Consider the following 23,400-nt stretch of genomic DNA (forward strand, 5'->3'; position numbering starts at 1 on the left):
ATGCTTTATAAATATATCCCTTGGAAAGAACAAGAATTATCATGCATAAATAAGATCTAGTTGAGAGCACAGTGGCTAAAACTTGCTCCTGTGTTCTCCATTAGAAATCCAAGATGGCAGCACCAACAAAACTGTAAATTTTCTACTACTCTGTTTCCAAATATTTGTTGAACAGTACAATACTATCTTCAAAATTCTTATGTCCATTCATTACCATTGGTAAGTACTTGGTGTTTCTATTAACATCTAATATTTTGTTTTGATGACCATCACCCAATGGGAACACTGGCGATAGCTTTCAGTAGCTATTTACAATAGTTACAATTGTGGTTTGTCTTTTGTCCAGAAGGGAAGTGGTCATCAGTACCATTGACTGATGGTCACCATAGAAGGTTTCATCTTCTGACAACCCGCAGCCATTAGTAATGCGGAGCAACAGCTAATGACATCAGTTACAATAGAGACTGTATGCTTGTAGTAAATGTACAAAGCTGGGAACAGCAAATAAGGTCGGTGAGTTTAAACACGGCCAGGGTTAGCTTGTGGTTTAGGTTAAGCACTGGGTGAGGAGGTTAGGGTTAGGCACTAGGTAAAGGGGATGGATGGTAAGGATATGCACCAAGAAGAGAGTAAGTGTTAAGGTTGAACACTAAGCAAGGGAGGTTAAAGCAAGGCACAAAGTAAATAAAATTTAAGAATAGCAACAAGCTAGTTAAAGGTTAAGCAACATGAAAGGTTAAGGTTAGGCACTAGACAAAGGGGAGCCAGGGTATGGTTATGCACCAAGAATGGAGGAGGTGTTAAGGTTAAGCACTAAGTGAGGTGGGTTAGAGTAAGGCACCGGGTAGGAAAAGTTTATTGTTGAGCAACATGGAGGTTAGGCACTAGGTTGTGTTATTAAGATTAGGTAGGATTAACCTATTGGGTTAGGCACCAGGCAGTAAGAGTTTAGGTTCCCCAATATAGATGCCTACCACTCGTACTCAGTATTCGAGTTCTGAATCCTTAGGAATCTAAGACTTCTCCACCTCCCTGGGTGACAGCCACACCTGTCCTTTCCCTAACACCTGACCCTTAATCTAACCTTAGTTGATGATGTGCTGACATTTTATTCCTTCAGGTTAGCATTACAGTGATAGAAGCCCGGCAGCTGGTGGGATTAAACATGGATCCCGTGGTTTGTGTTGAGGTTGGAGAAGAGAAGAAATATACCTCCATGAAAGAATCCACCAACTGCCCGTACTATAATGAGGTATGTACTTTGAACCGCAGATGATCAATGATCAAAAGAACAAGCCCGTTGTGATCAAAAGTTTTTCCAGAAATACATTTTAGAAACTGGACACTTTTTCAAGATTACAGTCAGGCTGATGTTATAGAGCCTAGAGAAATGAAAGAGCATAGAGAAATGAAAGGAAAATAACTCATGCTAGTTTATGGCATTGATATTTTTTTCTTTTTGTTTTGTTTTATTCACTTTGAATTTGGAATACTTATTAACACAAGATGTACTTTTAGACAGCAGGACACTGCTAGATGCAATAGGCCTGATTTATTAAAGCTCCCCTAGACCGGAGATGATAGACCATCATGACACAACCTGGGTGATCCAACAAACCGATAATGGATCTGGTCCAGGATTGAAAACGTTTGTTAACTAATAGAAAATGATTTTAAGAAATCCATTCCAAGTGTGCAGGATCACCCAGGTTCTCCCATGATAGCCTATCTTCTCCAGTCTTGGAGAACTTGGAGAGTTTATTAAATCAGGCCCAATATCTACAAAAATGGATTACAAATTTATAAACAATGACACACTTTATAGAACAAATTAGATTGGTCATATAATTGTTATGGGGGAAAGCAATTTTTTATAGGACTGGTCAATAAATCAAATCTTTTGCTAAAATCTGAGCTCCTCATAGGCAGACCAGGTCCCCACCCTTTGATAAGTCACCTACAGTTCCTCTCCTGGGGTGGCTACACTTACTCCCAGTACTGAAAGACGGATGGATGGGCAGCATTCCCACCCAAAGACAATACCAGAATACTCCCCCTCTTCTCTTTATTTCATAGTTGCAAGTGTTTGTAAATCCTTAGAGGGAATTGGCAATTATGCAAACAGTCAGCAGAGCAGAATTGCAAGCTTACTGAATTTCTTCTTTTTGGAACAGATATAATATATTTAGTTAATGGGAGTCAAAGAGGGCAAATAGGAGAAATATATTGTAAGGGGTTCCATGGACTCTGATTACCTCCTCATATAATCAATGTCTTCCTTTCTTCCTACAGTACTTTGTGTTTGATTTCCACGTGCCTCCCGACGTCATGTTTGACAAAATCATCAAACTTTCAGTAAGTGCACAATATTCACCCTTCCCTGTTAACATCAAATACTCCATGGCGTAATGAGCAAACATTTCTCATACACGTTTTTACAACCTCTGCTCGCTTCCTCCGGGGAATATTGATTTTTATTTCCAAGTGTACTACAACAATGCAGAATGATATTTATGCTTGTAATAATGAGCCAGAGGTAGGACAGTTCAAAAAAGGAGCAGCTTATTTTAAGAAGAAAAATATGAAAAAAGGTTTTTATGTCTCTTATTTATTATTTCAAGTAGTAGATTAAATTTGTTTTAAATGAAAAAATATATATCTAGGCTGGAGTTTCCTAGGTCAAAATACATTAGAAACAGCCCAAGTTGGCCATGGATCATGTAGCTATGGCATGCTGAAGATTTTAAGAGGAGGCAGTGCAAGTCCCAGGGCTGAAATGTTCCTTAGAACTTTGAATGACAGCACTTGCTTAGACTGTGTTGAAGTCCATCCTTAAATATGAACTCTAGTTTTGGGTTCAGTGCACAGTTGTAAAGGTTACTGAAATTGCCTTCACTGAACACATTGTCATTCTCACAATTTCTATTAGAAGTTGCAAAAATTTAGTCCCTGTCCCATTTCCCGGCTGGAGGACATCCACCATTATCTAGTCCCTTCTTCTCCAGCTTGACTGTCCCTTGGCACCATTTAATTTTTTGTATTTCAGCTCTTTCAATATTTGGTGCATTGTACACCGCATTACATATCAGGCCCCTCCAAATGTTTGCACATGTTGTGGTGTGTTAGAGCTGCGTTTGTGTAACACAAAAGTGTTAAGCCAACCTTAAAAGTTGGAACTTGGTCCTTTAACAATCTATATTATACCATTTATGTGGCTTTGTGTTTTCCAATAGGTCATCCACTCCAAGAATCTCCTTCGTAGTGGTACATTGGTCGGCTCCTTCAAGCTGGATGTGGGGACGGTCTATACACAACCTGGTACTTCTTTGCAGTGTGAAACCTCCAATGGTTTAATGTAAATGGACTAAGTGAACCCATTACCGACTTCTACCTCTTGTATTATTTCTCTAGAACATCAGTTCTACCACAAATGGGCCATTCTTTCTGATCCCGATGACATCACGGCTGGAGTGAAAGGTTACCTGAAATGTGACATTGCTGTCGTTGGAAAAGGAGACAACATAAAGACACCTCACAAGGCCAATGAGACGGATGATGATGATATAGAAGGGTGAGTTTCTCAGGCTTCTTACTCGGCTGATTCACTACATGTTGCCAATTTCAGAGGTTTCCTTTTTCCCTTGACATTTCTGGGTGGCACTGTTGGATTTCTCAACCACATTTTCTGCTGTCCACTGTTTAAGCCTAAAGGGTACCATTCAACCTTCTAAAGTTTAAAACTACAAGAGGGGCACCACAACGAGATGCATAGTATTAACTTATAAGGATAAAGACCACTGATAAGGTAACCTCATTAAATGATGAGATGGTGGGAAAGAGATAGCTATGGGGGTGAGACGTATGTACAAAGTTGAAAAGGGCAAATGAGAGGGTTGAACTGACATTCTAAAACTATCATGGGTAAATATTTACGTTTGAGGGACCCAGTATTTGAAAATTGAAGTTTTTTAACTCTTTGCCCATACAACCCACCAGGGTCCTTAAACTTCCTCTATTATCTGTGTCTTATAGTGTCTTATACTCTTTTTGCTGCTTCCCCTTGTTCATTTAGTGTGCTTGAGTTTAGAAAATAGCCAAAAAACACAGAGTTGGTATTTGGTTATTGACCTAGCACTGTCACATGGGGGTAGATGAAGAGAGTCAGGCTTGTGCAAGGCCAAAGTCGTGACTCAAATTTGCCCCCCAGCCTTCCCTTCATTTATTCTGCTCTTCAGTCTTGCACAGCTGTAACAGCTTTCCTCTTGAACTCTTTTTGCTTACTCTGATTTCACTACACACTACCAGCTTCTCCCATCTGCATTTGAAGCTTCAACAAGTAGAGCACGCTATATTTCCTGGCTGGAGGCCCTCCAACATCATCTAGCCCTCTCCAAACCAACCTCATTGTCCTAGGCCTGCCTTATTCATTGGATCTCCATTATTTCTATCATATATGTGGGTGTTACCTAGGGTGTTCTGCATGAAAATAACCCACCCATGAGGGCTTCCTAAGGTTCCTAAGAGCTATTCTACTGCTTCTATCAGGGTGAAGGGCTGCTAAAATGAGAACTGTGGAAGGATGGCTCCTTCTACCAGCTATAAATCTGCCTGCATTGCATGAAGAATTTCATCACTGGGTCAAAAATAAAGTTTAAAAATAAATTAGTATGTTAATGTGGAAATGAAGGGCAGGTGAAAAATAAGGAGATTAATCTTTTATTTTAAACACGGCTCATTACAAATATTTAGGCCCATATCAGGAAGAGAAATGTGAGTATGTGCTACTGGGTTTGGTTTGATTCCCTGAACACTAGAGTATGACCAATTATTTCCTTTTCCCTGTGAAAACTGCACAGAGGCTATATGCAGCTAAAAGTATAAGCAAGCCTTAAAGGTTAATTAAAAAGCTGATAGTCCCAGCACAAACAAGAGCACTGCTTCCATTACATCCATCTTATGATCTCCCTGTCATTAGCTCATGTTGTAGATGTATACGAGTCCCCTTCCCTCAGCTGTAAGTCACATGTATTGCATGAAATGAGGCCACTGCATTGCATAACTCGTGAAATCCCATGTCGGTTTATTTGATTCATCACAGACAGTACAGAAATATTAAACTTAATGCAAAAGCTAACTGTTAATACTAACAATGTTTTTTTACAATACCCTAATATAAATGTAGGTAATGAAAGGAGCACCTAAACTTCCTGCAGGCCAAAACAAACAAAATTGAGGGCAGATAGCAGATCTGTGATTATCCATTGTATTGTGCGCTGCAATGTGTTGCTGCCCCAAATGTATTGGTGACTTTTTTGCTTCGTATACCACATCAGTCGTGGTTTATTCTGCATTATATTCAGATGTAAATGTATGATTTTATCCTGTGCCTCTAATATAAGGATGGTAAAACATGGAAATCCTGCCCTCCTTATGGCTCTAAGCCTCTTCATCTTTATGGAACACAGAGAGAGAGACCTGATATGCTTCAAAGCCATCCCGTACATCTGGGAGCCCCCACTGCTCGCAGGCCCCTCACCAGGGATTCTGCCGGAGGAGAAACGACAGCTCTCAATTTAGATTGGCGTAAACAGCTGAGGTCTGTGTAGGTTGTGATAGATGTGGAGTACGGGGGACATGCTGGAATAGGCAGAAATAGTAGGCAAAGCAGAATAAAAAAATAAAAATGCCATCACTCTATTAAATGTTTGTAAACCCATGAACAAAAATGTAATATATTACGGCTAATTATTACTCAATTTTGTTGGCTGCATTTGTATTCTGTTATCGGGATTTTTTGGTGATGCAGCCAGTACCACACTTTCTGCCCTAGGGTGGAGACGCTCAATCATTGTGCTGTATCTGTGAAGGTGTGACGTTGTCACCCTAGGGCAAGACTTTATAACGCCTCCCTTTTAACATTGGGGCTTTTCTGTTTTTCCATGGAGACCTCAGAAAAATCTGAACAAATACCAGTCAGCAAAAGTTATCACATTTCCTGTAGATTCAGCCAAATGTTTCCACTTGCAACAATATACTTTTAATGGTAGCCAATAGTTCTTTTTTTAGGGTTTGGCTGCACTTCTGGGGTTACAAATGCTTTGAAAATTAGGATTAAACATTAGTGACTACCATGTGTACTGTGGTCCTCTGATGTTGTTTAGGGATCCACCATGGTGGATAACAAAATTACCCACTGCTGTCATTTCCTATAGGGGAGGACGCAGCGATGTGCGTCCCCCTTGTCCTTCCCACTCCTCCCTCCATAGAACTGAACAGCATTGTGTGTACAGTGCTTGTTTATTCTAGTGGTGATGGAAATAATCTTCCATTTTGGCTTAGATATGTAGCCCTAACCTACAGAAATTCATGATCATTCTAAAGATGGGGGAAATTGTCTCATAAACTACATACATGTATTAGATAATTGTCCTTAAAAATTACAATCCCCAATGAATAGGTGTTCAGAAAACTCAGCATATGCTTTAAATACTCCAACAATGATGTGATGATTCAACAAGTTTGACAGACCACTGTACCACAGACCACTTTTATTGTGATCAATTTTCCTTTAAAACTTTTTAGGATAATGAGAGTTATGGAAGCTAACTGACATTTTGGTAGCCCGGTGGTTTTATCTGAAGTTGCCAAATAGAAGTAATAGGAAGTACATTTAAATGTGTCAAACTTTATTCCACGTAGGAACACAGGGAAAATATATATCTATATTCCATCAGATAGACACAGCTGACAAGAAAATGGGTATAGTAGGCGTTTATTAGAGACATCATCCCAGAAACAATATTGCAGATGCTTCCCAATGCTTAGATATATCGTATACCTAATATGACCTTTAACTGTTAGCATTTTATTATTCTATGTTAAAACCCAATGTAATAATTCTAGGTGAATCAGTTTTTTTTTTGCTTCAAACAGCAGTCACCGATTGAATAGAAAATCCATCTCCTGCTACCATGTTTTAGTGAATGACCCTCCCTATGTGGAAGCTGTGGCCCCTGTGCCAAATGGCCCTAACTAACAGCTTGACCTCACCAATCTTTAAACCTGAACTATTACCACTGATGATTCTATATATTCAATAATATAATTAACCCCCTTATTTATACAGGAACCTGCTGCTCCCAGACGGAGTACCTCCAGAGCGCCAGTGGGCTCGCTTCTACGTTAAGATTTACCGTGCTGAGGGTCTACCCAGGATGAACACAAGTATCATGGCCAACGTTAAGAAAGCACTTATTGGGGAAAACAAAGACTTGGTGGATCCCTACGTCCAAGTCACATTTGCTGGCCAAAAGGTAATTGATATGAAAACGCTTAAAGCAGGAGTGTCAAACTCAAATACACAGTTGGCCAAAATGAAAAATTTGGACAAAGTCGCAGGTCAACCTTGATATTTATTGAAAAAATATCTATAAATGAGGAAGGTCAATAATGAATGTCAACAGAGTAGGGGACCCTTGTGGGTCCTGATTGATGCACCAGCAGAGCAGTCTACTGGAAGGCCATCTCTAGTAGGCATTTGGTATTTTCTCGCGGGCCAAATATATTTACAGTGTGGGCAAGATTTGGCCCACGGGCCTATGTTTGACACCCCTGACCTAAAGGATCAGAACACACAACTGATATTTCAACATTTGGACAATGATAGCTACTTTCTCTTGTGAACTCTATTGGTGAGATATTAACTCTAAATCCCAGGGTGGTCACATCTATTGTGCCATTTATGAGGGGCTCCCATCTTTCCTGTAGTTGTTTATTGGATCTACACACCTGCTGTGCCAATTATGAAATGTTCCTACTATCTCTGTGTTTAGTCCTCCAGGTCTACACACCTGCTTTTCTAATTAAAAGGGCTTCCATTTTCCCTACACTTGGTTCTTTGGTCTCCTCACCTGCTAGGCCCATTATGAGAGGCTTCCACTAACCCCGTGCTTAGTGCTCGGGTCTGCACACCAGCACATATGAAAAATTTAAGCCTCCAGCAGAGGACAATGAACAGAAAAGTAATGAAAGCATTGTGATTTTAACCTATGTTTTCATAGGTTCCAGAACCTCCACCCAAAAAATGAAAAAAGAGCATCAATGTATACCAACACCAGTGTTAATCCGGCCTAAATAAAAAAAGTGCCTAAACTGTGTAAGCTGTACCCAAAAAGGGCAGGCAAAGGGCAAAGGACTAGTCACCAGTGTTGTCAGTCGTCTCCATGAAGCTGATGTTCCCCATTACTGACCTATCATGCTTTGTTTTGCACTCTGTTGCTTTGCGGAGGTGGCCATCATGGTAGAAGGGTTTTAAGAGACAGAAGAAGATGGGTAGGCAAGTTTGAAAAAATGGGTTTTGAGTGCTCTTTTAAATGAGCAGAAAGTAGGAAGCTTCTAAATCTTCACATCAATTGTACCTATTATAAGGCATTCCCACCGGCCCTATGCTGAGTTCTGGGGTCTACATACCTGCTATGCTAAGCCCATTATGCAGAGTTCCCAACTCCTTTTTGCTTAGTTCCCTTGTCTGCACAATCCCAGAGTTCCAACCATCCCTGTATTTAGTACACTGAGTTTCTTGGTCTCCTCTCCTGCTAGGCCCGTTATGAGACGCTTCCACTAACCCTGTGCTTAGTGCTCGGGTCTGCACACCAGCACATATGAAAACTTTAACAGATAGAGTCGAAACACATGAAGGGGGACAGAAACAGGGAGAATAATTTAGCCAGAGAGATTTCACTTTTGGGGCATCCAAGGTGTATAGGAAGCTTGAGGATTCTTTGCCCACCAGCAAGAGTCAGGCTTTTTCCAAAGGAACAAAATTCTGAAAGCCCAGCTCCCTAGTTTACTAGGACTAGTCAACAGTATTGCTTATGGTCTCCATGCAGATGATCTTTTTGCATTACTGACAAACCATGCCTTGTTCTTCACTATGTCTACACAGAAGAGACCATCTTGGTAGAGGCAGAGCTTTTCTTCCTCATTTTAGAGCCTCCAGCAAAGAGGACAATGAACAGAAAAGTAATGAAGGCATTGTGATTTGAACCTATGTTTTCATAGGTTCCAGAACCTCCACCCAAAAAATGAAAAAAGTGCATAAATATATCTATTGCTAACAATGTATACCAACACCAGTGTTAATCCGGCCTGAATAAAAAAAAGCGCCTAAACTGTGTAAGCTGTACCCAAAAAGGGCAGGCAAAGGACAAAGGACTAGTCACTAGTGTCGTCAGTCGTCTCCATGAAGCTGATGTTCCCCATTACTGACCTATCATGCTTTGTTTTGCACTCTGTTGCTTTGCGGAGGTGGCCATCATGGTAGAGGCAGGCCTTTGCTTCCTCATGTTGGATCCTCTAGCAAGGACAACAATAAGCAGTGCAGTAGCAAATCCCCAAATCCCACCTCAAATCTCCCAAAAGTACCAGTGTCTGCAGTCTACTACTGTGGATCTAAAGCTATGGGGCTGTAGGCCTATAAGGCACCTTTACATATTGGGGACTGCACTGAATTGAAACCAAAAGCTGAGAATTTTAGGGCACAATAAACATTTCTAGATGTTCACTATAAGAAATCAATCTTCCCATTATAAATTCAGTTCAGTAAGCTCAAACATTAGGTTAGCCTATCATCCAGTTGAAGAAGATGAATGTCAATGCAACTTGAAGCCACTTTGGATTTCAGCTGCTCCTGAGTCATTTTATTTGAAAACATGTCCATGTGTGACTGCAGTACATCTGTACAAAATGTCAGATTGACGTAAAAGCGCCAAACTTCTCACTTGTTAAAGTTTTTAGATGAATGGATGCAATTCTCTGGATATATCTTCTTTATTTCGCAGCTATCATCCCTTAATGTCAGAGAACAGGAAGACTGAGACAGGCTAGAAGTTTTAATAACCCCAGAAAAGAACTCAGATCCTGACAGAAGCAATTATTTTATATCCCCACGGCTCAGAACTGGCAGTTAAGGGCAGGAAACAGTGCAAATTTAATAATGTCACAACCTACCACCATGTTTAAATTAACTAATAAAGCATATATTACTAGTACAAGCCTGTACTTCGCTGCCTTTTCCATAAATTAACTCCGGCACAAGAAGCGGTTTAACAATTCACGAAACAGCCTCGTATTCCTGCGAGGATTTAATGATTATATTTTACATTGTCAGAGAACCGCAACTACGTTATGAGTTAAATTTGTCCAATTTTTAAAAACCAGCATTATTATGGAAGGCTGGAAGGGGATGATAAGGCAGCATTGTCATCTAGTGGCATGATATTATCATAGCACTTTGTATGCTGTGTATACTTATTTCCAAAATGGATTATGTATTCCAAAAAATGGAATTCAAAAATATTTCCTTACATGCATTGACCCTTAACCTTGACCCAATCTTGTCAGTGCTTATCCCTTGACTTTCGGTAGCGTGCCCATTGGGCAGATGAAGTAATTTAATTTCTGCAATGGGAACAAAATCTATGAAAAAAGCTTTTATCCTTGCTCATGCTATTCTGTCCCTGGTAACTACCATTAATCCCTCCACCTCACCCCCTATAATTGTCTTGGTGTCATAGAAAAAAAAATAAAACAGCAAAAAATAAATTCATAACATTTTTACAAGGAATTGGGGCTTTTAAGACACCTGTACATATAGAAACAATAAAAGAACATATTAAAATAATATCTTTAATAATAAAAACCAAGCCATAATACTGTATATACAATAGTATAACCATCATCAAAAAGGATCACATATAATTTGATCGAAGTAATGTACACATTGCTTACAAAGACCAAGAGAAGGCTCTTTATCAATATACTTGACCTGTTTCCCAGTAACAAAGTGAGCTTCCTCAAGAGTATGATATACTAATAGAAGCCATGTGTTACTAATAAGAGTAAGCTGATGTCAAGTATCCAAAAAGTGCTATTTGTCCAACTGGCAAGTGGAGGGAGCAAGCCCAGATAGAGAGGAGAAAGTCTATAGCAAGCCTCAACACACAAATCAACTTTGGATATTGGCAGATATATTGGTATTCCTTATACATAGACAATCAAGTCAGCATCCAAGACTGGATATGATAGCCAACAACTTCAGGAGAGGACAGGTATTCTTGTAATACTCACCATCAATATGTAAAGGTGCTTTTAAGGCTACCAATACCACCCCAGTTGGACAAATACCCATCTATTCTTCGTAAAATCTTTATATTTGAATGTGGCATCTGGCGCTCAATAACTAACACAATCCATTGAAGGCAACCATTTATAACTATGTTATAAATATGCGTTTTAAAGTAAATTTATTTACCCATAAAGAACAAAACAATTCCGATTCTGTAATAAAACACAATATTCTGCATAATCAATATTTAAGTGTTATCTGAACTTGGTGTTTAATTTATTTGTCCATGATCACATTTGTATCATGGATCACCAACCCTTCCTTGCTCACGTATACCCTCTTTACACCGATCTTGTTTTGAACCTCCAGGGAAAGACATCTGTACAGAAGAGTAGCTATGAACCTATGTGGAATGAACAGATTATATTCACAGAGATGTTCCCACCACTGTGTAAAAGGATGAATATACAAATCCGAGATTCTGACAAGGTCAACGATGTCGCCATTGGGACCCACTTAGTAGACCTGCGCAAAATCTCCAACGAAGGCGACAAAGGTGAAACTCTTGTGTAGGATTACTGTTCCGGGGGTGATTGAGGGGTTTTTAAGAAGCTGTGCTTTACTGCTACTTCTCACAAGTCTATGACTCATTCAACTTGTAAAACACAATGCACCTCTATGTGGCCATTATCTCGTCTGCAGAATCGTGGTATGTGATAATCGACTCCTCCTAAGAGGTCACATAGCTTTTATTTGTAGTTTTTTCCATTCTTACAATGCCTTTAGCTGTATGTACCTGATGTATGGAAAGCAAGCAATTCTGTATGTCAAGGAATGCCAAAATAACAATGGTAATCTATTGAATGGAACAAGAGTTAAAATACTAGGTTCACTTCAACTTATGCTGTATTGTCATAATGTCGTACATGGGAGAGGCATGGAGTGTTCTTTTACTCAAAAGAAAAATGTATAAACTGTGTAAATCGTATATTTTTTTTCATATTAAGTGTTATTGTTTTATAATTTCCCCCTGTGCCATGTGAAGGGTTCCTCCCAACATTTGGGCCAGCTTGGGTCAACATGTATGGCTCCACAAGAAACTACACCCTGATGGATGAGCACCAAGATCTAAATGAGGGGCTAGGCGAAGGGGTCTCATTTCGGGCCCGGCTTCTAATAAGTCTTGCTGTGGAGATTTTAGACACAAGTTCTCCTGAGCTCACCAGCTCCACCGATGTACAAGTAGAAGGATCCCCTCCAGTGGCTGATGTAAGCATTTCTCTATTCCGTGCTCATTCATTTTATAACTCTGTACCAATAATATGTGTTCTGATGATGCTCATGCTTACCAAATTACCCAATCTATGGTCAGTGTCCAAAAAAGTCATCCACCTATGCCAGAGAGAAATGGTATTCATCTGGGATTCAATCTGGGAACCCTTTCCATAATCAATCAATAGGAAAATGCTATTTGAATGCCACTTAGCTAAAAATAGGCTCTAGTTTCATTCAGTTGGCTCTGCCAAGTGGTGGTAATCCCATTACTGTGCAGGAACCTTCTTATGGGATGTCAATCATCCACAGCTGACAAGAGGAACCCTGGCTGAGAATGGCTGCTCAATAGTATTCCCATTGGTGTAGGGATTGGAGTTCTAAAAATACAACATTCTTTGAGAGGGCCCCCTGGTGGTATACCTCATGTCCACTGTCTGTGCACCTATTTAGACCTCTGCCAGCCAGACCCCAACTAGTACACCTGCCAGTGTAACTTCACCCACTGTTTACTGTTGTAAACACTGTTGGTTTCCTCATTATGTCATCAGTCGGAGCCCAGCACAGAAAAACGGCTGGCTCCATTTACAACAGTGAATGGTTGGTGAACTTAAATCTATGGATGAGCTGCTAAAGGTCCATGCTAATAGAGGTCTGGGGGGCTTCTTATGTTAAGGCAAGACTCGAAGATTAAAGAAGACTACAAGATTTGAAGGGGGCTTTCAATGTAAAAGGGGTTTTCTGATTTGAAGGAGGGCACTTGATGTAAAGAGGGACTCTGATATAAAGGGGGGCTCTCAATGTAAAAAGGTGGCTCTAATATGAAGGGGGCTCTTGATGTTTTAGGGGGCTCTGATATAAAGTAGGGGTTCACGATGTAAAAGGAACTTTCAAGAGGTCTCTCAATATGCAGGAAGTCTTTTGATTTGAAGGGGGGACTATTATGTTAAGGAGGTCTACTTTTGAATAGGAGTTCTGAACATGAAGGGGAAAAGAGTACTCTGAGATCTTTTTACTCCACAGGTTCTTTGCTTTAATAATGTATGAGTAGTCTTGATTAATTTTACGGTGGTTATTGTGCCTCTAATTTCAGCCATTTTGCTTCCTCATTTGTCCTAGAATTGTACCGGTAAGATGGAGGAATTTTTCCTGTTCGGAGCTTTCCTGGAAGCTACCATGGTAGATCGCAAGAGTGGAGATAAACCCATAAACTTCGAGGTTACCATAGGTAAATGTTTGACCATTACCCACATGAATAGGAAAAATAGATCTGATTTAGTGGGGGTTGAATCTTTGCTGAAAGATTACTGCTTCCACACAGTGAGCAGGGGTCCTTCTCCGGAGGCTTTACTATGCTGTGGCTGCATTCTAAAGAAAATGATTTGGTAAACTTTTTTGTTAGACTTTTAGACTTAGAATTAGTTCTTATTTTTTTTTTTAAATTCCTTTTGTAGCCACAATTATTGTTTTTTGTTTTTTTTTTTAACTAGCATAAAAAAGAAGGTTGGGACTTTTAAGGCAGTAACAACAATTAGCATCATACCTATATGCTCAAAATTTGTCAATTTATTTAAAATCATCCTAAGCATCCTCTCAGATAAGCCAAGCGGAGGACCAGAGTCCATCCACAAGAAATACAGAGAGTTGAATTGTCTGTTTTAACAGTCTGGCTTTTAAGCCTGTACTAGCATCATTGAAGACTAGAAGTCAAATTCATTACTGAAAGGAAGTGTGATATTTTAGTGGATAGCTTGATGATCTCGTGTCCTCTCCTGTATCTGGTGCAATTCAACACCAGAGCCCGAGGTGCTTAATGTATGGGAGGAGGAGAGCTAACAGAGATTATATACCCTGAGGAAGTGGATGATTATGTGGCGAAAGGTGTAGTGAATTCTAGAACAACAAATAATCCCATTTATCTGAAATTGTACACCATTCCTGGTGAAGGTTTTATATTAATTTTAGAGATGAAGTGAATTAATGGTATTTTTTTTAAATGTGTGTGATGATTTTAAATAAATAGATACATTTTGAGCAAATACGTATGATGCTATTTGTTGTTACTGCCTTAAAAGTCCAACCTTCTCATCTAAACTGTTCTGCTGTGCCTTCCAGTTACAAGGGGGGCTGATCCCCTTTGCCTCCCCCATCCTTTTCTTTACAGTTTCAGTTAGAAAGAGATAGTGTGAAAGCAAACAGTGACTTCTGTATTTTCCCTGTATGATGCTATATGACATCGATGGTATACTCTGCATTAAAAAATTAGAATATGTTAAAATTGATTTTAAAAATTCACAAAAACTTCTAAACCACTTTAGATTAGGCTGTTTTCAATGCTTTTGCTGACATTGTATTTTTCAGGAAATTATGGGAACCAAGTTGATGGGACAACCCGGCCGAGTCTTAGAAAAAAAAAGGAAGGAGGTGATGGGGTGGAGGAAGAAACAGAACTCTTACAGAACTCCAGTGAGGATGAAGCAGACGATGACGGGGAAATGCAGTCTGTCTCCTGTACACCGGCAATGAAACCCTTTATAACGGACAGGTGAAATATGCACAATTATATCATAAAAAAAACAATTGTATATTTAGAACAAATTGCCTTTTTTTGACTCTTCCTATAAGTGCTCCAAGTGCTGCTCAGTTGGTATAATTACTGAAAAAATTAACATAATTAGCCATTAGCAATCCAAAGCATTTCTGCTTTGATATAGAAATAGGGCAAAAATAGCAAAAATACCACTAGGTGGAGCCCTAAGAGTTTTGGTTAGGTTACCGATGCCTAGAAATAACCATGCTAATGCTTTGCCTTTCTTTCTAAAAATTTGAGTGCTAGAAAAGATATTTGTACCTCTTAAGATCATACAATGCATGCCAAATGTACATTATAAGTAATATCATATTATTGTATTGGATTTTTGTAAAACAGCTAAAAAGAATGCACTCAAATGCACTAAAAGACTTCTTAACAAATGTTGACACTTTTCACAAGCATTGTAGGCTTCATCAGGGCCAAAAGCCCAAGTGTGCTTTCTAAACTTTGTGGGCTTCCATGTGTATTTACGCAAGATTAGTGAGAACGCCAATGTAGTATTTATAGGAGTAATCCAAGTGTCATAGCTCTTCATGGCTTTGCATGTTCCGTCAACAGCTAAGTCTGATGCTCTAAGAACCACTAAATATTTTGTCAGCTGTCACTCATATTCTTGTTCTACATGTCTATTTGCAGGAACTACTTCCACCTCCCATACTTTGACAGAAAGCCTTGCATCTATATTAAGAGCTGGTGGCAGGACCAAAGGAGGAGACTCTACAATGCCAACATCATGGACAAAATTGCGGACAAGCTGGTCAGTAATGGCATTGTTCATTCTGATATTTCAGAATACCCCCGAGAATCTATTATACTCTATTCAAAGTCTCTGCTTCTTGAAACAATGACAGTCATAGGATACTATGTGCGCTCTCCATATCTTTAGCTGGTATTGTATCCTATTACATTACTGGTGTTGGGTTAAGCTGCTGAATGAAAAGCAGATGGTAGGTCAGGAAGAGTTCAGACAAGATAGATGGCAAAGTTGGCATTTAGAGATGAGTGAGTAATGGAAAGTGAAGTTAAAAATGTCTGGCAAATCTTCATTTATCATGTTAGTGAACTGGTTAGAATACGTTATTCGAACCTGGCTGAAAACTTTTTATAGCTTAATTAGGTCGAATGAGTGTCAAGAGCATTTCCAAACATTTAAAATCAAAATGGTAGCACAGCCATCTTAATCAAATCCTAATGGAATGTGAAGAGCAGATGTTGACTGTCCAATAACAGAATGAGAGATGTAAATGTTGTGGAACCACCCTGTTCTAGCTACCTAATCTTATCCTTGATGTCAGGAAGTCTGGACAGGTTAAAATGTAGGTTGACAATTGAAAATCAGGTGTAGTTCTGTCAGCGAATACATTATAATTACAGGCAATTCAAAAATCCAGAACTTTCAGAAATTTGGCACTCCTCAGGTCTGGAGGTTGCCGGATTTTTGAATGTCAACCTGTACTTATTTTACATGTCTAAAGGTTTGAATTGTTGTCCAATCACCCCGGTAAAATGTGAACATAGCAGTATATGTGGAATCATTCAAAGTTCCCCCTCTTGTTACACCATAGTTTTCCAAGTTTGATGTAGATGAACTCTTTCTTTGTGAACAAGTTGTCCTCTATTTTCAAAACGTAAACCTCTCTGTCTTCAAGTGTCCTTTTTTGCTTAAGGTGTGGAAACACTGCTTTGACCATTTTCTATTCTGTGTTCCACATATTATGTGTTTTATCATTAAAGACGCATACACAGCTGCAATAATAGTCATTGCAAAGGATCTTTCAGGATCCTTTCCACGACTATTATTGCATGATGCATGATTGAGTGTTGTACATAGCACCATTCTGCTCTATGCAGAGAGGAGGGGGAGAACGACAGAGCGGCACCCCACTGAGCTCTCTCCCTTCTCTTGCATTAGGATCTTTAGCAGTCTATCGTCCATGGATCCGCCAGGACAGACGTTCGAACGATTGACGACTGGCGCTGTACACATGCCAGATTATCGCCTGATATTGGCCCTGAGTCGATTACCAGGCAAGAACTGTTGGATGTGTGTACGTAGCCTAACTCTGATGTGACTATTTACACTTTGAGTTATGTGAATGGAAGTGCTAACATCTATGCAGACTTCCTGACTCCAAAAATGGGATTAGCTGAAAAAAGGTGGTTCCTCAATGTTCACACCTTCCATCCTATTCTTAGACAGTTACCATCTGCCTTGACTTATTATATTAAGATGTGTGTCCTACCTGTGTGGATATAAAGATTTTTTTCCGATAAAAGAAGTGGCTTGGATAGGCTGGTTACATGTCATTTTATATGTTAATTTTAGGATTTTAATTCCATACCAAGACACTTACTGTATTTAAAAAGTCATACATTAATGAACACATAATTGCATCAATTGATACTTTGTATAAACTTTTGAAGTTTCACTTTAAGTTCCAAAACCCTTTTTTTTTTGGAGTTCCTTCCTAATATATTCAAAAATAATGTTCCTTTACTTCTCACAATATAAATAATACCATTGCGCAATGCCGATTCAGAACTGCTTATACTGGCACTGTGAGCGCTAATTACAAGTGCAGCCATGTCTACAGACAGCTCTGGAGACAGACGTAATTGTATAGCAGCACTGGGGAGCTTGTAATGGGACTAAGCTAAATTAGTTAATTGTCAGAAGAACCCAGGAGAGAAAGGGAATTAAAATTATACTGTTCAACTCTCTGCAGAATACTTGATTTTAGGATATGCTAACATGGCAATAAAGAAACCGGGGTGCTTGTGAAGGTTTCCAGTATCCCCCAAATGTTCCCTAACCATTAAGGTCAAAAAAATGCTGTTAGCAGAACCTTATGGTAAAGAGGTTCACTTTTGTCAAGCTTTGTGTTGTATAATGCTGAACCAGGCATCGCGTGCAATGTTTGGACCATGATTCAAAATTTTTGGACTATGGTAATTATATTTGACTATATTATCAATGTTTAATGTGTGTACAATGGTATTTTTAATTGGACCATTGTATTGGTACAATGGTAGTAATGGTTGGACCATTGTCCCCATATCTGGCCTATGGCATCAATGTTTAAACCTTGGTAATATTTTTTAGTTCATGGTAGCAATATTTAGACCAAGGTAGCAGCCTTTGGATAATAGTGTCAATGTTTGAATTGTTACATCAATTTTTGAACCATGGTAATATAATTTTTCAACAAAATTATCAATATTTGGGCCATAGTATCATTGACTGGACTGTGGCATCAATATTTGAACCAAGTTAATAATATTTGGATCAAAGTAGCAAAGTCTGGACCATTGTACCAGTGTTTCGATCGTAGTATGAATTCGAACCTTGACAGTATTCGGAACATAGTATCATGCTGATTTCAATAATCCATTTATGTATGAATTATCCCTTTCTCCCACCCGAAGAACTGGAAGATGCTGGACGACATCATACAAAACAAACACAGCTTGCCTAATTATCCAATTAGAACAGCCCATTCATTTTGATTGAGTTGTCAATGCACTTGAACAGACAGAAAAATGCACATGTAGTAATTTATCTGATGCAATGAAACACAACACTCGAGTGCATTAGTCAGTTTTTATGCACATGTTGCCATTGGGGTGTCAATCAAAATGAAGGGCAATACAATCTGCTAATGCATGTAATGCTCCAAAGCAGCAACATGCCAATGCCCTATAGACTGGCGTTGCCAGGGCTGGAGTACATGTATGGCAAAAAGTAATCTTTGGAGTCTGGAGAAACTTAGCAGCAGTGATATCTGTTAAAGGTTGTACTTTAATGCAACGCAACATTTTTGACCATATTTAGCCATGACCACCTTTTGAATAATGATAATGGGATTTAATAAAATAAACCTCCCTGCCACGAGTAGTTGGGGGTATATGTGAAGTTACCCTGTTCTACTTGAGTCACATGACCCAGTTTATGTGTTTTTTTTCCAATAAAATGAAATGGAACCAACTTTTGGGCTCTTTGCTCTGCCCTTGCAGGAGGAAGGATTGAATGATGTCCATGAGATGATAAAGACGGAGAAGCCATATCCAGAGAGGAGACTTCGAGGGGTGCTGGAGGAGCTGAGCAGTGCCTGCTTGTAAGTACTGTATGCAACCACTTACACACTTCGGAGATTACACCTAGCATGGATGGAGAGTTTAGGGTATCAACTGCCCCTTGTTGGGTACAATATAGCTCATGTGCCTTCTGCCCATTGCTGGATGCATTATTAGAATGTATTATAATAACAGTATGTACTGCCCCAGTTATAATATAATCTTAGAAAATGGCAACCTACCTGGGTATACTTGACCTGGTAAATGCAAGCAATTGAAACAATTTGAGCATTACGTTATGAGAATGGGGTGCTGTAAGGAGGCTCTCCTTTGGCAGAGGTCATCGCAAACAGATATTTTGACTTACAGGGTCAGATCCAGCTAGGAAACATTCTCGCAAACTCTGAATAGCGGTTGCAGTCCGCTGCCAAAATACACCGTGACATTTTGGGACCTTTTTATAAGCTTCAGTCGTTTGCTTTGCTGCTCTTTATTTTAATTGGTCAAAACATTTTTCTAGTAGCTGATTAAAGTTGGCTGAATGAGAAGATTTTCTGAATCAGAACATTTTAGTTCTCCCATATAACTGCCTTCAGATCTGTCTGGTCTGCTAAAAATTGAGCAGTTGGGAGGGCAATTAAGGCTTGTGAACTGTACAGTCCTCGGATGATTGAACAATTCTGCATGAATAAAAAAGATTAAAAAGGTTAATAGTTCTCTCTGAGGATATCTACACCCTTATTTCTCCTGGTGACCATTGTCATGAAGACAAGATGGTAGGGGAGACACAATATTCTGAGATGTCAGAGCAATAAATAATATATTATAATAAAGAGCGAAAATGCACCATTGGATACACCATCTGGCAGCAACTTTCTTGGATGAAAATTTGCTTTGGAAATATTTCCTTTAATTTCCCATTGAGTGTTTAGAATGAGAATTGAAGGGTGGTTTGCCCAGCAGGATGCAGACAGCAAGCAAATAACATAATATCCAAATTGTATATATACATATATATATATATATATATATATATATATATATAACAAAAACTGCTGATTACTGTCACTGATAGTGACCTATTGCATCACATATTGCATTTTTGTATTTTGAGTTACATTTGATGGAAGGCATAATCTATTTAGCTAACCCAAAGTGCACAGAGAAACCTTTGTCATGTAGTGATGAATTAAAAGTTAGTTTATAAAACAACAGTTTAGAAACCTATAAACCTAAAAATCAATAAGTATTATTACTTAAAACAAATGTAGTTACACTTTGAGGGTAAACGTTAATTCACGTTTCTAAATGTGTTGGGTACACCCCTATCTCTCCAATATGCTGCAGGACCACCCAAAAGTTCTGTTTAAGTTTTGTTCTTGCTGAACATGTTGAAACATAGCTGATGTGTAAAAGAAAAGAAGAGCAAAAAAGGTATAATCATCGAGCCCTCATCAACATGTTTCTCACTCTTTTGCTTCTATAAATCATTTAAGTGCTTCAACATGGACCGCAGTGGATTTGGAATCCATCACCATAGCCAAAACTACAAGAATAGGACTACACGTGGTCTTCATTTACAGTGCTGTTCTCTAAATCCGAGAGCCATGCAATACTACCCCAAAGCCAAACCTAAAGTTCGTGCTTTGCAAACCTAATCGTACAATAGAGCATTGGTGGCAAGATTGGCATACAGCTACTTTATCAGCAGCCACTGGTTTAGGTGGACAATAAGCCACAATCTGACATCCTAAATGCATTTTGAATTCCAAATGTGTGTCCCACTTATATCTGAGATCACTGAATTAAAAGTCCAGAATACTACCCAATACACCATGGAAACCCTAACTAATTTTTTTCTCTTGGTACTTATCTTTTCATTTTAATTTTTGGTGCATTCATATGGCATCATGCATGTGAGTTAATCTCTGCCCTTATAAAGCCACAGGAACTTGGGTGGCCTTAAGGCAGATTGGGGTAAAAGAACTATGGCCAATTATTTCAGAAATCTGAATCCAATTTTAACTAGTTGGTTTTCTAGAGCTCATTTTCTTAATTTAGTTAATTAATGTGGATCTTCCCAGAAAGTATCTCAGCAAGACTTGTTCTTTCCATCATTTGGACCTCGGCATTTTTTCTTAGCCCTCTTGCAAAGCGCCACAAATACTTTTTGATCCTGCAAGTGAAGTTGACCATTTGTGTTGAAATGGCAATGGTGCTGCACTGTTCTTGCATTCAAAGCAAATTTTCATTTGAGGGGTCCTGGCTATCAGGATTGTCACTGCTAATGGACAAACCTGTATCTTGTCATTTATCAACAAGCCAAACCTGGTCCTGCCCACTGCTTTCTGGTCCTGCTTCTGATGCTTAAAGCCCTTTCACTGGGTTCCACTGAGCTCAAGTGAATCAAAAATAATATTTGGCTCACCCAGAGAATGTGAAGTAAGGTTTTTGTTTATTAGAAGCTTTGTGCATTACATAGACACTGAAATTGGTACTTGTTCAGACTGTTACCAAGATGCCTTTAGGTTTACTTTACCTTTCTTTGCAGTCGCTTTGTCACGCTGGCCAACAAGGATCAAAATCAGAATGGTCGGACCAAACTGGACCGTGAGAGATTAAAATCCTGTATGCGAGAGCTTGTAAGTCCTGACTTATCTTATTTCTTATTTAATAAGGGAGAACATAACATACAAAGTACACTAACATCTTGCGCCCACACTACAGACATCATTTCCATAGAAGAGGATCTTGACTGGTTCGCTGTGGCCTACTGATCTTATCTCAATGCCCTTTAATTACTGAATGTAATTCTTTCCGAACCAGTGCTGTGCATTATGTGTTTATCCTTACTGTGTCTCTACCCCTGCAGGAGAACATGGGGACACAGGCCAAAACAATGAGGTCTCAGGTGAAGAAGAACACCGTAAAAGATAAACTGAAACTAGTCCAGAACTTCCTTCAGAAACTACGATTCCTGGCTGATGAGGTGGGCTGACGTTGTTCAGAAAATACATTATTGTGGGTGGATAACAAGCAGTAAAAATACCTGTTGGCCCTGGCAGGAATTTCACTGTGCTCAAATAAAGTTTATCAGATTTCAAGGCTTCTCCTACAACCCCCACCTATAAATTATTCTTCATAATTCTTCGTAAGCTTTTAGGCAGAAATGTCGTTTTTTATTGTTGGATATAGTGGAAAGTGTTGGCCATGTCCCCTGCGGAAAGAAGTAGCCACCTAGCAATACTGTATGCTATAAGTCCAATGGAACTTGGAATTCAATGCCAAGGAAGTCCTAACCCATTTCTAAATGAGCCATTCTAAAAGGAACTAGTGGGTATTGGTGTACCTAAGAGCAATGGTCTCCAGAAAATTTCAGACAAGGTGAACCACAGTTTATTACCCCAAACAATCTTTGTGTTCCAAGCTAACACAAACAGCATATCCAGGCTACAGTTTAGTATTTAAACTTGTAGGTTCTTTTAGATACCTTGGCAATCAATGTATTCTTTGTTTCTTCCTCCAGCCCCAGCACAGCATTCCGGACGTCTTCATCTGGATGATGAGCAATAACAAACGCATCGCCTATGCCCGAATACCCTCAAAGGATATCTTGTACTCCATTGTGGATGAGGAGACTGGAAAGGATTGTGGAAAAGTCAAGGCCGTCTTTCTTAAGGTATGTGAAGATATGATGGTGAAAGACGTGCTTGACATGTCACAGGATACAAATGTACAAGGATAATATATAGCAGTACTTTAACAAAAAGCTATTTTTGACCATCAATAGAGTGACCATTAGTATACTGGAGACAGGAAGTATTTCTTCTTTTTTCCCATCTTGTAGTCACAAAGTGAAGGACCACAGCAAGTTCTGATCTCTAAATGTTACTTACCTTGCATGCAGCTAAGGGGAATCATGAAAGGCATATTGATTATAAATATTTATAAAAAAAAAAAATTTGTTCCCCGATGATCCAGCTTATAAACATGGTGAACAGAACTATCCTAATAACTCCAGTCTGGTGATTAGCAGCTGCCAAGTGACAACATGGTCTGATGTGGTTAAGTTGCCATGGTATGGAACTTCCTGGTAAGATTGTACACAAGATAAGAACAATAGTCCCAGTAGTAACCTAACAGGAAGCCACATCCAAACAATCTTTAACACCAGTAATTCATACCCCAAAGGGAAGAAGCAGGAAAAAGGACTTTCAAAGCATTCTCATGACAACATCCAAATGTTTTAACAACGCATTTCACGGATATTCACGTACTCAGGTGTTACTGAGACCTATGTACATATATAGTGAATAAATAAGAGAATGAGAATAAT

General features: G+C 39.1%; 1 protein-coding gene across 1 annotated transcript in view; it reads left to right on the forward strand.

Annotated features, from left to right (window-relative positions):
• The window catches only part of OTOF (otoferlin), a 169,776-nt gene that overhangs the window by 106,912 nt on the left and 39,464 nt on the right, over positions 1–23,400 (forward strand). The window contains 14 exon segments of the mRNA XM_072407262.1: positions 1,044–1,252; positions 2,293–2,355; positions 3,234–3,318; positions 3,412–3,571; positions 7,127–7,313; positions 11,495–11,681; positions 12,171–12,394; positions 13,517–13,625; positions 14,759–14,942; positions 15,627–15,747; positions 19,005–19,105; positions 21,616–21,706; positions 21,937–22,053; positions 22,591–22,743. Of these exon segments, the coding sequence (XP_072263363.1) occupies positions 1,044–1,252; positions 2,293–2,355; positions 3,234–3,318; positions 3,412–3,571; positions 7,127–7,313; positions 11,495–11,681; positions 12,171–12,394; positions 13,517–13,625; positions 14,759–14,942; positions 15,627–15,747; positions 19,005–19,105; positions 21,616–21,706; positions 21,937–22,053; positions 22,591–22,743 (1,991 nt within the window).

Source organism: Pyxicephalus adspersus, chromosome 4 (genome assembly GCF_032062135.1).
Source record: "Pyxicephalus adspersus chromosome 4, UCB_Pads_2.0, whole genome shotgun sequence".
Lineage (NCBI taxonomy): Eukaryota > Metazoa > Chordata > Amphibia > Anura > Pyxicephalidae > Pyxicephalus > Pyxicephalus adspersus.